The 18,968-nt window shown below is 32.3% G+C and overlaps 1 protein-coding gene across 1 annotated transcript in view; it reads right to left on the minus strand.

The window, feature by feature from the left end:
- LOC141504439 (serine palmitoyltransferase 3-like) overlaps nt 1–18,968 on the minus strand; it is a 218,210-nt gene that overhangs the window by 115,115 nt on the left and 84,127 nt on the right. The window contains exons 3-5 of the mRNA XM_074209437.1: nt 11,167–11,321; nt 10,285–10,433; nt 2,003–2,127 (exon numbers count right to left, since the gene is read on the minus strand). Of these exons, the coding sequence (XP_074065538.1) occupies nt 2,003–2,127; nt 10,285–10,433; nt 11,167–11,321 (429 nt within the window). The remainder of the gene's footprint in view (nt 1–2,002; nt 2,128–10,284; nt 10,434–11,166; nt 11,322–18,968) is intronic.

Here is an 18,968-nt window from a genome sequence, read left to right on the forward strand (position 1 = left end):
TAGAGTTGATACTAGAACCTAGGTATTCTATATTTAAGTCCAGTAAAAGCACAAACCATTATAAAGACCATTAGCTGATTTGAATGTCTTTGTGGGTAAGACTTGGAGTACAGATAATTTTAAAAAGAGCTGATTTACCCAGATAATATTTCAAGTATATGAATAATGATTGTGAAACTCTCTAGAATGCTTATGATTTATGTTGTGAAGGCAATAACCATGATCTCAGTAAGCAGCAGCTTTAAGCTAGAGCTTGAAGAATTAAATAGAGTTAGAAAGAGCTATTAAAAATTACATTGGATTATCTAAGAAGGTTGTGATGTCCTGTTCTTTAGAGATTTTTAATACTAGGTTAGTCTCTGGAATATATTAAGGGACAGACTGTCTTCAGATAAAGGAAATAGACCTTTCGAGAGAACTTTTAAGTCTTATGATGGTGTGGTTAATGGTAAAAAAACAACACTATATACCTTTAAGGAGAGTTATGTATCCTTTTTTTTATTGTTATTTTATATGCAAAATTGAAAATCAGAATTGAGTTCACTCTTATATTTACAAGAATATTTGGTATTTTGCCAAAGCATTTGGCAAGAGTATCTGGAGTTCTGTCTTTTCTGAAATTTCCATTATCTACTTATTTTGAGGATGTTAATTTACTAACAGGGTATTTAAGAACATTAATTTTTTTCTCATGAATTACTTGCAATGTGTTACTATGAATAATATACTAATAAAACTTGATTATCTGAAATATATTTTTGCAGTATTTCACAAAACCTTGAGCAAGATTAGGGTTCAGAGTGGGTAGTTGCTGAGGTTTACATATTTTTTTTTGATAGCAGAAAATTTTGTTTTTGGTATCTTGATATTTATTTTATGGTGCCTCCAGTAGACAATAACATAAGAAGTACAATTTAAAAGCTTTTTCTAGGGCTCACAAATGCCTTATTTTACTTCTTAACTGTTACAGAGTATTCTTGGTAGCTTATCAGTGTTAGCACACTTAACAAATAAACATTTTTTTAAGAAACCTATCACTTTCAGGTAAACCTTTAGAATGTAGCAAAGCTTTGTCCATCTATCCCCAGTTAGAGGATAGGTCAATTTTCTAGCTAGGGTTAATATTTTGTAGATGATTACTTTAAAAATTATTTTTTAAAGATTAAAATTTATTTTTCACATTTATTTTATCTCTCTTTTGCTTTCCCCATTGAGAAAGGGAAAAACCCCACAAAATCTTTGTGATATACAATATAAAGCAAAATAAATATCCGCAATGATCATGTCCAAAAATGTATATCTAATTTGACATATCTCTTTTTGGTGGTGTACAATAATATTTGTTATTGGTCCTTTGTAATTAAAGGTTTTTCAAAGCACTTATCATAGTTCTTTTAGCTTTCAGAGTTGGTGTTTTCTTTTAAACAATTTGTGTTTTGTTTTGTTTTGCAAGGCAATGGGGTTAAGTGGCTTGCCCAAGGCCACACAGCTAGGTAATTATTAAGTGTCTGAGGCTGGATTTGAACTCAGGTACTCTTGACTCCAGGGTCAGTGCTCTATCTGCTGTGCCACCTAGCCACCCAATGTTTTTGAATTTGCATAAAATGTTCTGATTTTCATTTCTTCACTTTGAATCAGTTCATATAAGTCTTCCTGATTCGTTAGAAATCATCCTTTTCATTATTTCTTGGGAGACAATAATATCTGTTATATTTTATACTATATCCTAATTTTGAATTTGTTTGCTTAATCAGTCAGTTTACACAATGTGTGTAGGTTTAAAGTCATGGAAAGATTGAGCAAGATCTTACTACAGACTTACCACCCAGAAAGAGGTCAACAGTTTTGTATTCTGGTAATCTGGAACCAAAGAAGTCACAATGAAGACCAGCTAAATTTATGAAAGAAGTATATGGGCCAAATATTTTCATAGAATGGAAATAGAATTAGTATAAGCTAAAAATGGTAAAAGCTATAATTATTCAAAATAACAATGCCTTACCTTTCCAACCAGTGCTGGAATATTCATTGAGTTGGTAGCAAAGCCCATTCCAAATACCATAGCCGCTTCTACTCCCAGAAATTGGGCTACCAGTTTCTCCAACTCTTCATGTTTATCAATGTTACCTGAAGGAAGAAGTATAAAATAATATTACATTTTTCCCATTTGAAAGAGCACATAATTTTAATGACTTATTCCTAGAAATATCAATCTAAATAACTTAAAGACCAATAGCAATTTTTATATCTGTCTGTCAGGCTTGTAGTGAGTACTTTGGATTCCAAGAAAACAGTATATTTGTTCCCTAAATCCTTTAATACAGTTGTTTTATGCTCTACTTATAGGCAACTGAAAATAGTTTATAATCATCTCCCATTATTTTGCTCTATTTTTGACTTGGAGACCAAATGGGTAAAATAATCAGATTTTAATAGGTAGGAAGATATAGAAGAAATAAAATGATTTTTATATCCATGCAGGTATGGATAAGCATTATTATATAAATATTATTTATAGGAATGAGTATCAAAGTCAGTCAAAACAATGCTGTTAGTAAATATTATCATGTTAGTATATTTTTGTCTTATGATAAACTACGTTCAACTTGATAGTATAGTTCTAGTGCAATGGATGATGGAATCTGTGCTTGATTATTTGCTATTTAATATATTTTATCAATAGTAGATATATATGTTTATCTAATATGCAGATGGCCCAAATCTAGGAGGGATTGATAACTGCTGACACACTAGATAACATCAGGTTTCAAAAAGATCTTGATAAGATTACTGGGGTAAATGAGGCATATAATCTGGGGGTCTTCTGTGGGTACTAAAACTGGATTTGAACTTTGAAGGAAATTAGGGATTTCATGGAGCAGAAGTGAGAACAGGATTCATTCCAGTCATGGCATTCCATGTTATGGCAAAAAATACTTGGATGCAAATTCTTTAAATTGAAACTAGAATAATTGATGAAATATGGGAGTTTAATGGAGAAATGAATTTAGTGGCCAATATATAACTGAAAAAGAATGCTTTCCACAGCATATTATTAAGGGGTTATCTAGCCTTTGTTTGAAGAGCAAAGAAAATGAAACCTACCACTTCTGGACAGCCCAAATTCACTAATTCTCAGGATGTTTTCCTAAATTCAAACCTAAATTCTTTCTTTACAAGTTCCACCTATTGAACAGACAACTCATCAGCTTCTTGAAGATGGCTATCAAGTTCCCAGTTGAAAGATCATTTTCCTCAGTTCCTTCATTCTGATCTCATGCATAATAGATTCAAACCATTTTCACTATTCTTGTTACTTATCCTCTGGGTATACTCTAACTTATCATCCTTAAAAAACGAAAAGAAATCCTTTTGTCACTATCAACAAGCTGTCATCAGAATTGAATACTGCCCTATAATACTTAGAAGCTGTTTTAAGATATGCAAAGAAGAGAAGGGAAGCAATTCTGATAGTTTGAGGGATAGGAACTTGTATAGGGAACTCCTGGGTAAACAAACTCTCTTTACCAATTCAGGTAGATACCTTTGCAATTTCTACTCATAGAGAATTGCCTAGAGCACCACAAGATTAAATAACTTGCTCAGAATCACACAACCAGTATGTGTCGGATGGATGATTTTGAGGCCAGCTGTCATTTGACTATGATATGTTGCCTCTTATTAATTATTTGCTTCAGTTGTTGGTTTCATTTTTTCATGAATTACATGGGTATTTGTTTCTGATGTACATTTTACTTTGCATGGATGAACAAAGTTATTAGAAATGACTCTTCCATACTTGGGCTCTATCTTTACAGCATCAAATACTCTGACATTTTGCTAGTCATTAAAATTGACCAAAGTATTCAGACATGTTGGTCAAAAATTAAAAATCCACATAGTCTAAAACCAGGTATCTGTATTGAGAGTTGAATGGATTAGGTTATAATTTTCTCTGATTCTATTAGAGTTATGAGGCAAAGACTTTTTGTAACCTCTTTACTTAAGTGTGATCACACCTAGAAGACCTAATCTTTGTTTCCTGGGTTCACATAGGCTGAGGTTATCTAAACATGGAATTGATATCTGATAGTTCACATACAAAAAAATAAGCACTGTCATACCATTCTGGGAATATCACTGATAACAAACTTCTAGAGCAACACCATAACCTTATGGTATTTTGTGTCTTCATAAGCTTCAATGTATTAATTACTTCATAATAATATAGTCTAGGGTCATGAACAAGTTGAGGCTATTTAATATTTAAAATTAGAGAGAAATAACAATGTGAATAGCCTATATTTTATGTGGTTATTTACAGTTTTACAGTTTTCAAAATACTGTCACATACTCAGATACTCAAATGGATCTATAATCTCATTGATTTAGGAATTCCCTACAGTGATAAGGTTAACAACATATCTTTCCCTATTCATTCTCTGAGTATATGTGTATATATATATATATATATATATATATATATATATATATATATATGTATACATTTGTTTTCAAGTTATCTCTCCCAATATATTATAAGCTTCTTGAGAACAGGGATTGTCTTTTGTCTCTTTTTTGTATTCCCAAACTTAGCATAGTGTCTGGTATATAGTAGGCACATACTAAATCTTTCTTGATTGATTATATGACTCTCATCCTTTGCCTGCCAAAAGATCAGAACATTGTTAAAATACTTCCTTATTTTCTTTTCACACTGTGACCTTGGAATCTGACTATACCATGTGACTAGCCTATCTTGTTTTTCTGTTATACAATTATTTGATGTCATACCTTACTCCTATTCTTTAAAGGTTTTGATTGGTTATATATCACTGCTGGCTCATATGTACCATGTTTCTTTCTTTTGTCCTCTGAATGAAACCTGTGTGTCTAGTTCTTTAAGGGAAGTAGTGTTCTAGGTCTCACTGCTATAAAGCATCTGCAATAAAATTGAAAATATGGACCTTTTCCTTTTATGGGAAATCATGTGTTAATAAAAGAGCTTTGCAGATTTCTCAAAAGCAATCCAAAACTCTCTTCAACTTTAGGTCTAGTTCACAGTACTTAATGTCTGTCCCTGATAAACCAAATTTTGTATGTGTTCAGTTATATATTGAAATCTGTAGCCATAGATAATTTTCATCCACTGTGTAGACAGAAATGTCAAACTTCTTTGAGCAATTATAGAAATTTCCAAGGGGCTCTGCTATATTTTGAGAATTGATAGAATGTCATCCACAATTAGGAGCACCTAGAAGAATTCACCATTAGCAGGTAATCTTTCCTTGATTTGGATTCTGTATTTTATCTCCTCTGTCACAGAACTGATATTTTTGTCATCCTATTATATCTCTCTGTTTTATATCTCAACTAATACTTATTATTAGAAAGTCATTGAACAGGATTACTCTCTTACTACATCTCTAAAAAATTATGAATGATAATGATATTTGGATGGGAAATATCTTGTAATAAAAGAGCTTTTAAGGTGTGTCTTGTTCTAAGTTGGATGCTTTTTTTTTAAATTATCAATAAGCAATGAGATTTGATATTCTCTACATTTTTCAGTTAGGTGTAAGATGGATAAAGATATGCAGACTTTTGGAATATTGTTTGTTAAAGTCTGTTTATTCTTTACTAATAATCTCATCAAGATTGTTTTCAATTACCCCTCATAAAGATTTTTTTAATATATAGAAAAGTAGGCATATATGTTAGTGGTTGGTTTTTCCTCTTAATCACTATTTTTGGTATCAATAAGGTCTGAGACTTTTTGTTCCTGTATTTTTGATATCTCCCATCTCTCTTAGATACATTGTATAAAGGTCTCTCAATATGCTAAGCATTGTAGTACCTTTAACAAAGATATCCTTAATGCATATTTGATCTAATATGATTGTTTTTTTTATCTTTGTTCATTTTTTCATTGACTTTCTCTCTAAATATCTTAGACTGTTGTATTGGGGGTAAAAATGTGATAGTTTCACTATCCTTGAAGGAGAAAATAGTTTTTTATATTTTTTTGGTAAATCTTTTCTATATTTTTGTTTTATAATCCTCTTTTTGTTGTCATCCTTATATACCATTCACATAAGTTTATTTAATTTGTATCTTGTCATGCTTTTTCTAGACTAAATTTGCTCTCCACTGATTTTTTCAACTTTGAAAAATGATATTGCTCATAATTGACAATCATCTGTCTACATATCTTCGTACAGATTGATGTTTTAACCCAGGATTGTGTTTGGCAGTCATTTATCGCAACTAAGTGGAATGTTTGTTGACTATGATCTTTTCTGGGTTAAATATTCTTGAATGAATACCACATCTTGCTCTCATGATTATTCTTCTTGTTTGTTAGGAATTGTGATCTTAAGCTGTGCATAGACAAATGACTGAGGAATAATTTCAATGCCCATTGTGAATCTTTTCCTGTCCATTAAAATGCAGTAATTTTCATTTCAATTCTCTGTGTTGTTACATGGTGCTTTACATTTCCATTACCTAGCAATTCTTTTCTTTTTTTTTTTTTTGGAAGAAAATTCTCATGATAAAGAAGAGGAACAAGGCTTCAGTATAATCTAAAGTCTTTGACCTCTCAATTTTTTTCCCCATTAGAAACTATACTTTTCTATATAATTCTTCACATCCTCATTTCTCCCCACCTTTGGGTTCAAAGTCATCAAATATTAGAAGACATTGTTTTAATTTGACAAGTCTTATAAGATTCTTCATAGAACTTATCTACCATTGTTGTCCTTGGCAACTGATGGTGTACAAACTGAAATTTTTCCATATGTTTTTTTTTTGCAAATGATTATTAATACTACAATATATGATGATGAAACATTCCATGAAATAATATTTCTTGAAGCTTTGGTGTATATGATAAAACCCATGTTACAAATTCCTTTGTTTGCCTCTTAGGAGCAGCTGGGTGGCTCAGTGGATAGAGCACTTGGTTTGTAATTAGGAGGACAAGATTTTGAATCCACCCTCAGACACTTGACACCTATTAGCTGTGTGACCTGGGGCACTTAATCCTAATTGCCTAACATCCAGGCCCTCTCCAGTTATCCTGATGCATTTCTGGTCACTGAACCTAGGTGATTCTGGAGGAGAAAGTGAGGCTGGTGACTTAGCACAGTATCCCCTCATTCAAATCCAATTTGTGTGTTTATCATGGTATCACCTCCGTGATGTCATGGTCTTTTTTGAGAATGAAGCGTATTAAAAAACAAACAAACAAAGAACATTTTTTTTTGCCTCTCTAAGAATACCTTAAGTCTACCCTTCAACTTCTTTCTTCTGGTTTTATTTATATCAAGAATGTTAAGATCGATATGATTCAGAGGATCTAAAATATATATCATCTTGTTAGTCTTTGGACAAGGGTATCATATTTACCAATAGTAAATGGATATTTATTGATGTTCTAAAAATCTCCTAATTCTTAATACCCTCTCTTCCTGTTCCTGCTACTCTGCCACCATTATGATAGAAGCAGAAGGGGTCTGCACAGAACTGAGAGCAATTAAATTTTTTCATTTTTTATAAGTTGGCCATGCCCCAAAAGTTGGCCAGTCTTTTGATAATGTGAGTCTACATTATTGGCTTCTCTTGGAAAAGAGATTCTGTTGCTGGAACCATACTTTTGAAGCCTTTCCAATATATTAAGATCCACCAGAATATGAGCTCTACTGACAAGAACTCAATCCAATTTATTCCAATAAATATTGATGAAGCTCCTATTATGTGCTTGGCACTGTGGTTAAGTGCTGGGGATGCAATGAATAAAAAGGGAAAAAAATCCCTTATAGTGAAGAGCTTATAATCTATTGTTTCAGAGTAAAAGTATAAGGATTTTGCATAGAAGGAGAGACCAGGAAGGTATCTGACACAGAAGCATCTTGTTCCCTGGAATTGCATCTAGAGAGAACAGCAGATGCAGAGCAGAGTGAGCCAAAAAGTTCAGTTTCTCCCCTCTAAATGAGGGCCTTGGAAAGAGTTTGGCATTCTATACTACTGCCCCACAATCAGAGGGAAGAAGAGATAAGGGAAGGGAGTATCAGTTAAGGCTGGAATTGGCAGCATGGTGATGATATTAGAGGTGATGAGTTTAATCTGGAAGGAGCATCTTGTTACAGGACTTGAAACCAGGCTGGGCAACAGATGCCATAGAGAGAGGCTTGCTACCCCAGCAGAATGAAGCATCAGAGTAGGATTTCCACATGAATAGGAAAAATAGATCTTTTACAGATGAGGAAATTTAGGTGTCATGAGATTAAGTGACCTGCTCAAGGTTGTATGATTTTTGAGTAGGGACTTGAATTCAGGGTTTTTTCCTTTACACTTTATTTATTTATTTTTTAGCTTCTTGATGTTTCTGGGACAACAATCAATGACTATTCTGTTTGAGATTCAGTCAGCGGAACTACATGATTTCAATGAGAGAGTATTGGTTGCCAGTTTACATTCACAGAGTTTTAAGTGTTATTAGCAATTTGACTAAACTTATATATGAGATACTTTATAATTAAGCAAATCCAAAACAAATATCAGCAATAGTCATGTGATACAGTCCATTTTATGATATATATATCTTGCTATTGTATTTTAATATTATAATTCTAATGATCTTAAACACATAACTTATTGCAATGAATTTTGTGGCTATTTGGAGAATTAACTGAATTAGTATAAGATACAATAGATTCTGTGAATGTTTTGGAAAATGACATAAAACCAGTGGAAAAATAAATAGAATGAACATGGTTTTGTTCTCCTTTTCACTCATTAGTATCCATTAAAATATACATTTTATTTGAATCATAACTATCTAATTTAGTTTCAGATAGCATATATTGTACTCCTTTGATTAATGTTGTTCAGGCATTTTTAATCATGCCCAATTCTTTGTGACTTCATTTTTGTGTTTTCTTGGCAAAGATACTGTATTGATTTGCCATTTTTTTCTCAGTCTCATTTTATAGATGAGGAAATGAAGCAAACAGGGTTGAGTGACGTGGCTAAGGTTATATAGCTTCTAAGTGTCTGCAGCAGCATTTGAATTCATGAAACTGAATTTTTCTGATTCCAATTCTAGTGCTCTATTCCTAAGTCACCTAGCTGTCTTTGATTAATACATCTATTGAAACCCTTGTGGTTAATGAACCTTAACTTCAAGGCTTATACAGTTTCATATTCATTAATCAGGTAAAACCTTATAGGCTGTACCTGAGTTCATGGGTAAACTTGAATTCTCTAGATTATTCAATACATACCAGTGGCATTGTGTTATGGGACAAGTGTTGAACTAGATAGAGAACTAAAGTCAGAAAATCTTAAATTTTAATACTAATTCTGTCATTCATTTATGAAGTATCTTGGGAAAATTAGTTAATAAATGAGTTAATAACTCATCTATATAATGGTGATAATAACACTCCTCCTGGCCATGTTAAGAGTATTGTTTTGAAGACTGAAAGATTAACTATAAAGAGACCAAATGAAGCAATATATAAATTGTTTTATAAATCCTAAATCAGTTATCAAAGATTTAATGTGTCTACCCACAAGGAACTTTCATCTAATGAAAATAATAAGTGCATATATAGGGATACATTTAATAAATGTAAATGCAAATAAATTCAAATTATTAAATGTTACATAGTTTGAGAGTTAAGGCACTGTTGACTGAAAGAATCAGGAAAGATTTCACCTAGCAGGTAGTTTGGGGCTCTCTCAAAGGAAGAAAAAAATCTATGATATGGCGATGAGGAGAAAGTGCATTCTGGCAAGGGAGAACCAGATCAAAGTCATAGAGATAGGGTATGATATTTCACATGTGAAAAACAGAGAAGGTCAATTTGACTAGATTGCAAAATCTATAGGAAGGGCTTAAAGAATGATATATCTATCAATAAAGATATTCATATGATAAATACAAAATTACATTGAAAAGTATAAAATGCTGTACAAATAAGATATTATTAACAACAATAATAATGTCCTTTCAAAAGAAGCTCTAAAATAGCCTTCCTATACTTTTTTAATCTTAATAAGGAAAGCTCAGTAATTTTAGTTAAAAATGAAAATGACAGGAAAATTTTGCTTTTTTTGTTTTTAATTAGTTCAAGCTATTAAAATATATAAACAATCATGTAACTTCTATCTTTGCAGAATTTTGTATTATGAGAGCATATTTCCATATGTTTTGATTCTCACACTAAGATAACTAGGAGGCAATAAAACATTGACTCATAAAGTGAGTGTCCATACCCATTTCCTGTCTGCTGCTACATACAGCCACTCCATATTTCTTTACTGTGTCTTTTATTGTTGTTAAACTTTCTTTTTTGTTTTCTGCAAAGCCGAGATAGTTGTAAGAACCCATATTAATGACATCCTTTATAATTCTTCCAGTAAACCTAAAGTGAATAAATGACAGAGGAGCAAAAAAAAGTAATCATTTATTATATTTCAAATAAACCTTAAATTCTGGCCCATTTCCAATTTGGAATTATAATTATGACCCACAATATTTTAAAAAATAGTACTTAATCTTTTTCTTTTACTGTAACTAAAGCTCTTTCCCCTCATTATTGCATTCCAGTAGTGGGTAAAGTAATTCCATAGTTAAAATTTAGTGCTTATGAGTTTTTCAAGCACAAAAAAGTATTCTTTATGCAAAAAAAGAATTAATGCATAGAACTTAATTTTTCCTGATCATGCCTGAATGTGCTTGTATAGCTGGCAAAATTATCTTTAAAGAAATTGAATTATGGCCATCATTGGAACCTTAGGTAAGAATTAGAGTTTAAGAGGATTAAGGAGAGAGTCCCCAGCTTGAACCCATCTGTATTGAGGGATTAATTTCCTAGTATTAGTCAATATAGGCATAAGCATAGGCATAATTTCAAATACAGTATAAATCAAGGTGCTGTAGAAAATTTCAGCATGGTTAATCATCTCTTTAGACAGAGAGAGAGAGAGAGAGAGAGAGAGAGAGAGAGAGAGAGAGAGAGAGAGAGAGAGAAAGCTAACTGACTTGAAAGCAGAACAGCTATTGCTATCATCCTATATTAAATGTTGTATAACTATAGCAATGAAAAGGATTTTCTCTCAACCAACCACTTTTCCAGTGTTTCCAGATTGACTCACCTAAATGTCCAGTTGTAATCATCTGTCACTCGTTCCATCACATCAAATGTAGGCCCTGGCACACTACAGATTGGTCGGTTCCAGTTATCTCGAATTCTCATGTAAAGATTCCTTGTAAAAAAATTCTCAAAGTCTTGGTAAAGGGGTACAAAGTCCTGTTGTAAGAGAAATATATTTGATATTGATATTGATATATATTTTCCTCTCTTTTTCTCATTTCTTTTACACTAAGTGCATATTGGAAACCTTGTTAGTCAACATATTTATGTTGTTCCTGTTATATAAGAACAATGGAGAATTTAAAGCAAGGTAAAAATAAATGAGGATAAAAGAAGTTATATTTTAGAGGGGACTTTGCTCAGATGCAGGCTGAACAAGATAGTTTCAAGAACCTTTTTAGCTCTAAGAGGTTCTGAAAGAGGGCTTTGACCTTACAGAACTTATAAGTAAGAAAAGAAATTAAGGCATAAGAAGACAACTAATAATATAAGACACTAAAGAGGTATATGCCAAATGAAGGGTACATATAGAAGAGGAGAGGAGAAAAAAAGAGATCACTTCTAGTTATATCAGTGAAGTCTTATTTTGTAGTTGTTGCTATTCATCAATTTATCTTCAAGTTAAAGTGTTCCATAGCTAGTGTACATTTATTCTGTTTGAGTTCAAGGAACACATCAGTGATTCCATGAGCCTAAAGCCTCTTGAGCCTGTATACTCCATATTGATTTTCTTTTTTCCTTTCCTTTTGCAAGGGTTAAGTGACTTGCCCAAGGTCTCACAGCTAGGTAATTATCAAGTTCTGAGGCTGGATTTGAACTCAGGTCCTCCTGACTCCAGGGCCAGTACTCTATCCACTGCACCACCTAGCTGCCCCTCCATATTGATTTTCCATACTGAAAGATACCAGCTTGATGAATCTCTTCAAAAATTTTGAAAGAATAAAACATTCAAAACAAATTTATATATTCCTTGCTGTTGGGTTCAGCTACTCCAAACTTACACATAATAGCATATCTTAAAGATAAAACAAATGTAACAAGATAAAATCACAGAATCTTATCTAAAGGTTCCCACAACTGTAGTAAGGAGAAGACATACTGACAATTTTTCCTGCCCAGGACGAATGTTTTTCTGTCTGTGATTGAAAAATGAAGGGAGATTGATCAGAAAAATATTCATGGAGTAGAAATTTTTGATTTAGAACTAGTAAAAATGACAGTAAAAACTCAGTATAGTGGACTTCCAGGACATAGCCAAGTGGTGTAAAGCTAGGAAGTTTCTGAAGCTTTTCCCTAAACAATTTGAAATGAAGCCTTTAAACAGATCCTAAAGCAACAGAACCCACCAAAAAAACAAAACAAAACAAAACAATGAAACACTTTTCAAGGAAATATCATGAAGTAACTTCAGGAAAAGTACTGTCTTAGGTGTAAAAAGGCAGAACAGCCCAGAATAAACCAGAGAGATAGAAAACCAACAAGAAACTTTTGGTCACAGCACTGCTCAGGTCCCTGCTTAGTAAACCTTAGTAATGAGGGTCCCAACACCAACTCAGAGAACAGAGTTTTGAACCTAGGAATACTGGTGCAGTATTGAGCTACCTAAAGCAGGGAGCAAACTGCAAAACAATGGAAATACTAGAGTGGAAAGCCATGGACCAGATCCATCACCCCCAGCAAAAATAGCTTGGAACTATACACCCTGCACTACAGGAAGAGAATTCAACTATCCAAATGAGCAAAATAAAATCCCACAAAAAGCAATAACTATTGATGACAACTGTTCTGAGAGGGTGATGTAATGCTATCTCAAAAGAATAAAGCAGTAACAAAATGACTAAATGTATGTGAAGCCTCAAAGGGGTTAATGAATTGATCTCTAATCTAAAAAGACCTCTTGGAAGAACTCAACAAAGATTTTAAAAATCAAAGAAGAGAAGAGGAAGAAAACTGGAGAAAAGAAATGAAAGTCATACAAAAGAATTATGAAAGTTCAACTGCAGGAAACAATAATTTTAATAGTGAAATTGCCTAGCTAGAAAGCAAAATTGACTAACTAAAAAATAAAAGCAACTCTTCTAAAACTAAAATTAATCAACTGGAAAAGGAAACAAAAAAGTTAACTGAAGAAAATAAACCCCTCCAAACCAGAATTGGACAAATATAAATGAATGACTCTATGAGACACCAAGATTCCATCAAAGAAAACCAAAAAGCTGAAAAAATAGAAGAAAATGTAAAGTATATCTTTGGAAATATGGAGAATAGATCCAGAAGACATAAATTATGAGTTATTGGTCTATTTGAAAGTCATGCTCAGAAAAAGAACTCGGACAATATCTTGCAGGAAATTATCATGTAAAACTGCCCTAATATCCTAGAACAAGAAGCTAAAATAATCCTTGAAAGAATCCATTAATCATACTCATAAAACTCTAAGGAATAATATAGTCAAACTTCAGAATTCTCAGCTATGGCTGAATTGCTGAATTGCAAGCAGCCAAAAAAGGAAGTAATTCAAATATCAAGGAGCCACAGTGAGGAATACTCAGGACCTGATTGCACTGACATTAAAGGTTCAGAGGACCTGGACTATGATATTGTCACAGAGCAAAGAGGCTTGGCTTACTATCAAGAATCAACTACCTTGAAAAATTTAGTACATTAAGGGGAAATGGGATTTTCAATGGAAAAGGACATTCAAACTTAACTAATAAAAAGACCTTAACTGAACAAAAAAATTGATCTTTAAATATAAGACTCAAGAGAAGCATAAAAAAGGTAAACAGAAGGGGGGAAATGTTAATCAATAAGACTAAGCTTTCTACATCCCTACTTGGGGAGACAATACTTATAACTGTTGAGAACTCTAAATCTCTTAGGACAGTAGAAAGGAGCATACTGAGACAGAGGGTGTGAGTATGAATTGACTGTGATTTGATCAAACTTTTATTTCTCGAAGGTTATATTTATGCTAAGCCAGTTGAAGGGACTGTTCTTGAAAAGAGGGTGTGAGTATAAACTGATTATGATAAAAGGATACTTATGACTCAAGATTGTACTTCTATTAGGACAGTTTAAAGGAATATACTTTGATATAGGGAGTGGGCAAAAGATAGTTATCAAACAATTAGAACATGGGAAAAGAAAAAGCATTATACTAGGAAAAGAAGGTAGAGGCATTAGAGGATGAATAACACCACATGAAGAGGCACAAGCCTAACACAGTAGAGGGAAAGAAGGGAGAGTGTGAGCACTGAGTAAATTTTACTCTCAACTTTGAGTCAAAGTTGGGAACAACTGAGTTTAGAAATTTATTCTAATCTACAGGGAAGCAAGGGGGAAATGGGGAAGGAAGGAAGAATAAAGGAAAAAAGCAAAAATAAAAGTTAAAAAAAAAGGAATAGGACGGGAAAGGGAAAAGAAAATGGAGTAGGCTGATAAAAGAAAATGCAAATTGAGGGAGGCAGCAAAATTGTGGTGAGGAGAAATAAGGTGAAAAAAGATAGAAAAGTATAAAGAGGGGTAAGATAGGATGGAGGAAAGTACAAAGGTATTAATCATAACTGTGAATGTGAATGGGATGAACTCCCCCATAAAATGGAAGTGGATAGTAGAAGGTATTAGAAAACAGAATCCTACATTATGTTGTTTAAAAAGAAACATATTTGAAACAGAAAGATAAAACACTAACGTAAAAGACTGCAACAGAATATATTACGCTTCAAGTGAAGTGAAAAGGGCAGGGGTAGGAATCTTTATCTCATACAAAGCAAAAATAAAAATAAATCAAATTAAAAGGTATAAGAAGGAAACAACAGCTTCCTAAAAGGTATCATAGGCAATGAAGTAAAATCAGTATTAAACATATATACAATGAATGCTAGAGCATCTAAATTCTTAGAGCAGAAGCTAAAGGAGTTAGAGGAAGACACAGACAGCAAAATTATATTAGTGGGAGACCTCAACCTGCCTCTTTCAGAACTAGATAAATGTAACCATAATCAAGAAAGAAGTTAAAGAGGTGAATAGAAATTTAGAAAAGTTAGATGTGAAAGATTTTTGGAGAAAATTTAATGGGAACAGAAAGGAATATATATACCTTCTTTGTGGTACATGACACTACATAAAAAAATTGATCATGTATAAGGGCATAAAAACCTCACAGTCAAAAGCAAAAAGGCATAAATATTAAATGTATCCTTTTCAGAGCATGATGCAATGAAAATTTTATGTAAAAAGGGTCTTGGAAAGATTAGCTAAAATTAATTGGAAACTAAATAATCTAATTTAAAAAAATAAGTGGATCACATAACAAAGTGTAGAAATAATCATCAATTTCATCCAAGACACTGACAACAATGAGGCATCATAACAAAATTTGTGTGATGCAGTCAAAGCAGTTATTAGGGGAAATTTTAATATCTTTAAACGCTTATATGAATATCTTAAAAAAGAGATCAATAAATTGGGCATGCAACTAAAAAAATCTAGAAAAGGAACAACTTAAAAGTTCTCAATTAAATACCAAATTAGAAATTCTGAAAATACAAAGGGAAATTAATAAAATAGAAAACTGAACTAATAGATAAAACTACAAGTTGGCTTTTTGAAAAAACCAAGAAAATAAATGAAAAACAATATGGTTTTTTCCCCCTGGTTAATCTGATTGGTTAATCTGATTTAAAAATGAAAGAATAAAACCAAATTACCAAGGGGGTAAAATCACCATCAATGAGGGGAAAATTATAGTGATAATTCAGGCAATAAATTTTAAAATTTTAGTGAATTAGTTAATATTTTCCAGATTTGCAGAAGAGGCAATAAAATAACTAAATAGTTCCTTTTCAGAAAAAAGAAAATTAAATAAGCCATCAATGAACTCCCTAAGGAAAAAATCTCCAGAGTCAGATGAATAGGTGAAGGAGTCCTGCCAAATTCTTTTTATGATACCAACATGGTGCTGGTGCTTAAACTAGGAAAAGCTAAAACAGATAAAATTATAGATGAAATTCCCAAATGAATATTGATATAAACATTTTAAATGTAATTTTAATAAAAAGATTATAGCAAGTTATCACTAGGATGATATAATATGACAAGACAGCATTTGTATTAGTTATGAGTTATGCAGGAAGAGTTCAATATTAGGAAAACAATCAATATAATTGATCAAATCAATAAGAAAATGGATAGAGAATATATGTTTATCTCAATAGATGTTGAAAATTCCTTTAACAAAATATAGCATCCATTCCTATTAAAACCACTAGAGAGTATAGGAATGAATGGAGTTTTCCTTAAACTGATGAACAAAATTAATCTAAAACCATCAGCAAGCATTATATGCAATGGGGACAAATGAAGCATTCCCAACAAGATCAAGGGTTAAATGAGGATGCCCATATATTACAACTACCATTCACCATACACCATATACCCCACACCCTATACCACTATTATTCAATACTGTATTAGAAATGTTAACTTTAGCAATAAGAAAAAGAAAGTGAAGGAATTAGTATAGGTAATAAAGAAACAAAACTCTTACTCTGCAGATAATATAATGGTATGCTTAGAGAAAGCCAGAAAATCAACTTAAAAAACTACTTGAAATAATAACTTTAGTAAAGTTACAGGATAGAAATTATCAGATTTTTTATATATTTCCAACAAAGCTCAGCAGCAAGAGATAGAAAGATAAATTCCATTTAAAGTATCTGTTGACAACATAAAAAATTTGGTACTCTACCTCCCAATACAAACCCGGAAACTATATAAACATAATTACAAAACACTTCTCACACAAATAAAGTCAGAATTCAACACCTGGAAAAATGTTAATTGGTCATGGTTAGGCCAAACTAATATAATAAAAATGATAATTCTATCCTTATTCATTGCCACACCAATAAAACTACCAAATAACTATTTTTCAGAGCTAGAGAAAATAGCAACAAAATTCATCTGGAGGAACAAAAGATCAAGAATATCAATGAAAACATGCAAAGAAAGATGTATAGATCTTTTTTTTAAAAAAAAGAAAATTAAATAAGCCATAAATGAACTCCCTAAGGAAAAAATCTCCAGAGTCAGATGAATAGGTGAAGAAGGAGTCCTGTCCTATCTTATAAAGTAAGTTATCAGAACTGTCTGGTACTAGCTAAGAAACAGAAGTGGATTCATGGAATAGATTAGGTACAAAACAAACAGTAAGACTATGTAATCTACTATTTGATAAACTTAAAGACTCTAGCTCCTGGAATAAAAAAATCACTATTTGATAAAAACTGCTGAGAAAACTGGAAAATAATATGACAAAAACTCAGCAGATCATCTCACACTCTAGAAATGGGTATAAGTCTCAGACATAAAGGGTGATGCCATAAGCCAATTAGGAGAACAAAGAATATTATATTTGTCAGATCTATGGAATGGGGAGAAGCATATGACCAAAGAGGTATAAAATATAATAAACTGAAAACTGGATAATTTTGACTATATTAAATTAAAAAGTTTTTATACAAATAAAACCAATGCAACCAAGATTAGGAATGTAGTAAGTAAGGAAAAATTTAATGACTAGTGTTTCTGATAAAGGACTCATTTCTAAAAATATATGAAGAAGTGAGTCAATATATAAAAATACAAGTCATTCTCCAGTTGATAAGTGGTCAAAGGATATGTACAGGTAGTTTTCAGATGAAGAAATTAAAATTATAGTCATAAGAAAAAATGCACCAAATAATTATTGATTCGATTAAAACAACTCTGAGGTACACCTCATGCCTATCAGATGCTTTGTTGCCATTTTAGTCAATGTTCAAGAGGATGTAGGAAAACTGGAGTACAAATTACCTAGCTGGGTGACCTTAGGCAAGTCACCTAACCCCATTGCCTTGAAAAACCAGAAAGAAAGAAAGAAAGAAAGAAAGAAAGAAAGAAAGAAAGAAAGAAAGAAAGAAAGAAAGAAAGGAAGGAAGGAAGGAAGGAAGGAAGGAAGGAAGGAAGGAAGGAAGGAAGGAAGGAAGGAAGGAAGGAAGAAAGAAAGAAAGAAAGAAAGAAAGAAAGAAAGAAAGAAAGAAAGAAAGAAAGAGAAAGAAAAACTGGGACACTAATGCACTGTTTGTGGAGTTGTGAACTCATGTAGACACTCTGGAGAGCAATTTGGAACTAAGCGCAAAGGGCAATAAAATTGCATAAGGTCTAATTCAGTAATACCACTACTAGGTCTATATCCTAAAGAGATCATAAAAAAGAGGAAAGAATCCCCATGTACAAAAATATTTATAGCAGCTCTTTTTGTAGTGGCAAAGAACTGAAAATCATCCCATCAATTGGGAAATGGCTGAACAACCTTTGGTATATGAATACTATGGTGTCTATTGTTCTGTAAGAAATCATGAGCTATTTTACTTCAAACAAGTATGGAAAGATTTGCATGAATTGAAGCTGAGTGAAGTGAGTGAACCAGGAGAATATTATATATACCAATAGCAATATTGAGTTGATCAACTATGACTGAAATAACTCCTTTCAGCAGTGCAGTGATCAAGAACAATACCGAGAGAACTGTTAAGAAAAATAGCCACTCACTACCAAAGAAGAAAGCCGAATGCAGAGTAAATCATACTATATTAACTTTTTAAAATTTCTGTGTTTTTTCTTTCTTTCTCATGCTTCCCCCACCTCCCCTATTTCTAGTTTTTCTTTCATAACTTGACTAATACAGAAATATGTTAAATACGATTTTACATGTACAAACTCTATCGGATTGTTTGCTGCCATGGGGAAAGAGGGGGT

This window comes from Macrotis lagotis, chromosome 1, assembly GCF_037893015.1.
Source record: "Macrotis lagotis isolate mMagLag1 chromosome 1, bilby.v1.9.chrom.fasta, whole genome shotgun sequence".
Classification (NCBI taxonomy): domain Eukaryota; kingdom Metazoa; phylum Chordata; class Mammalia; order Peramelemorphia; family Peramelidae; genus Macrotis; species Macrotis lagotis.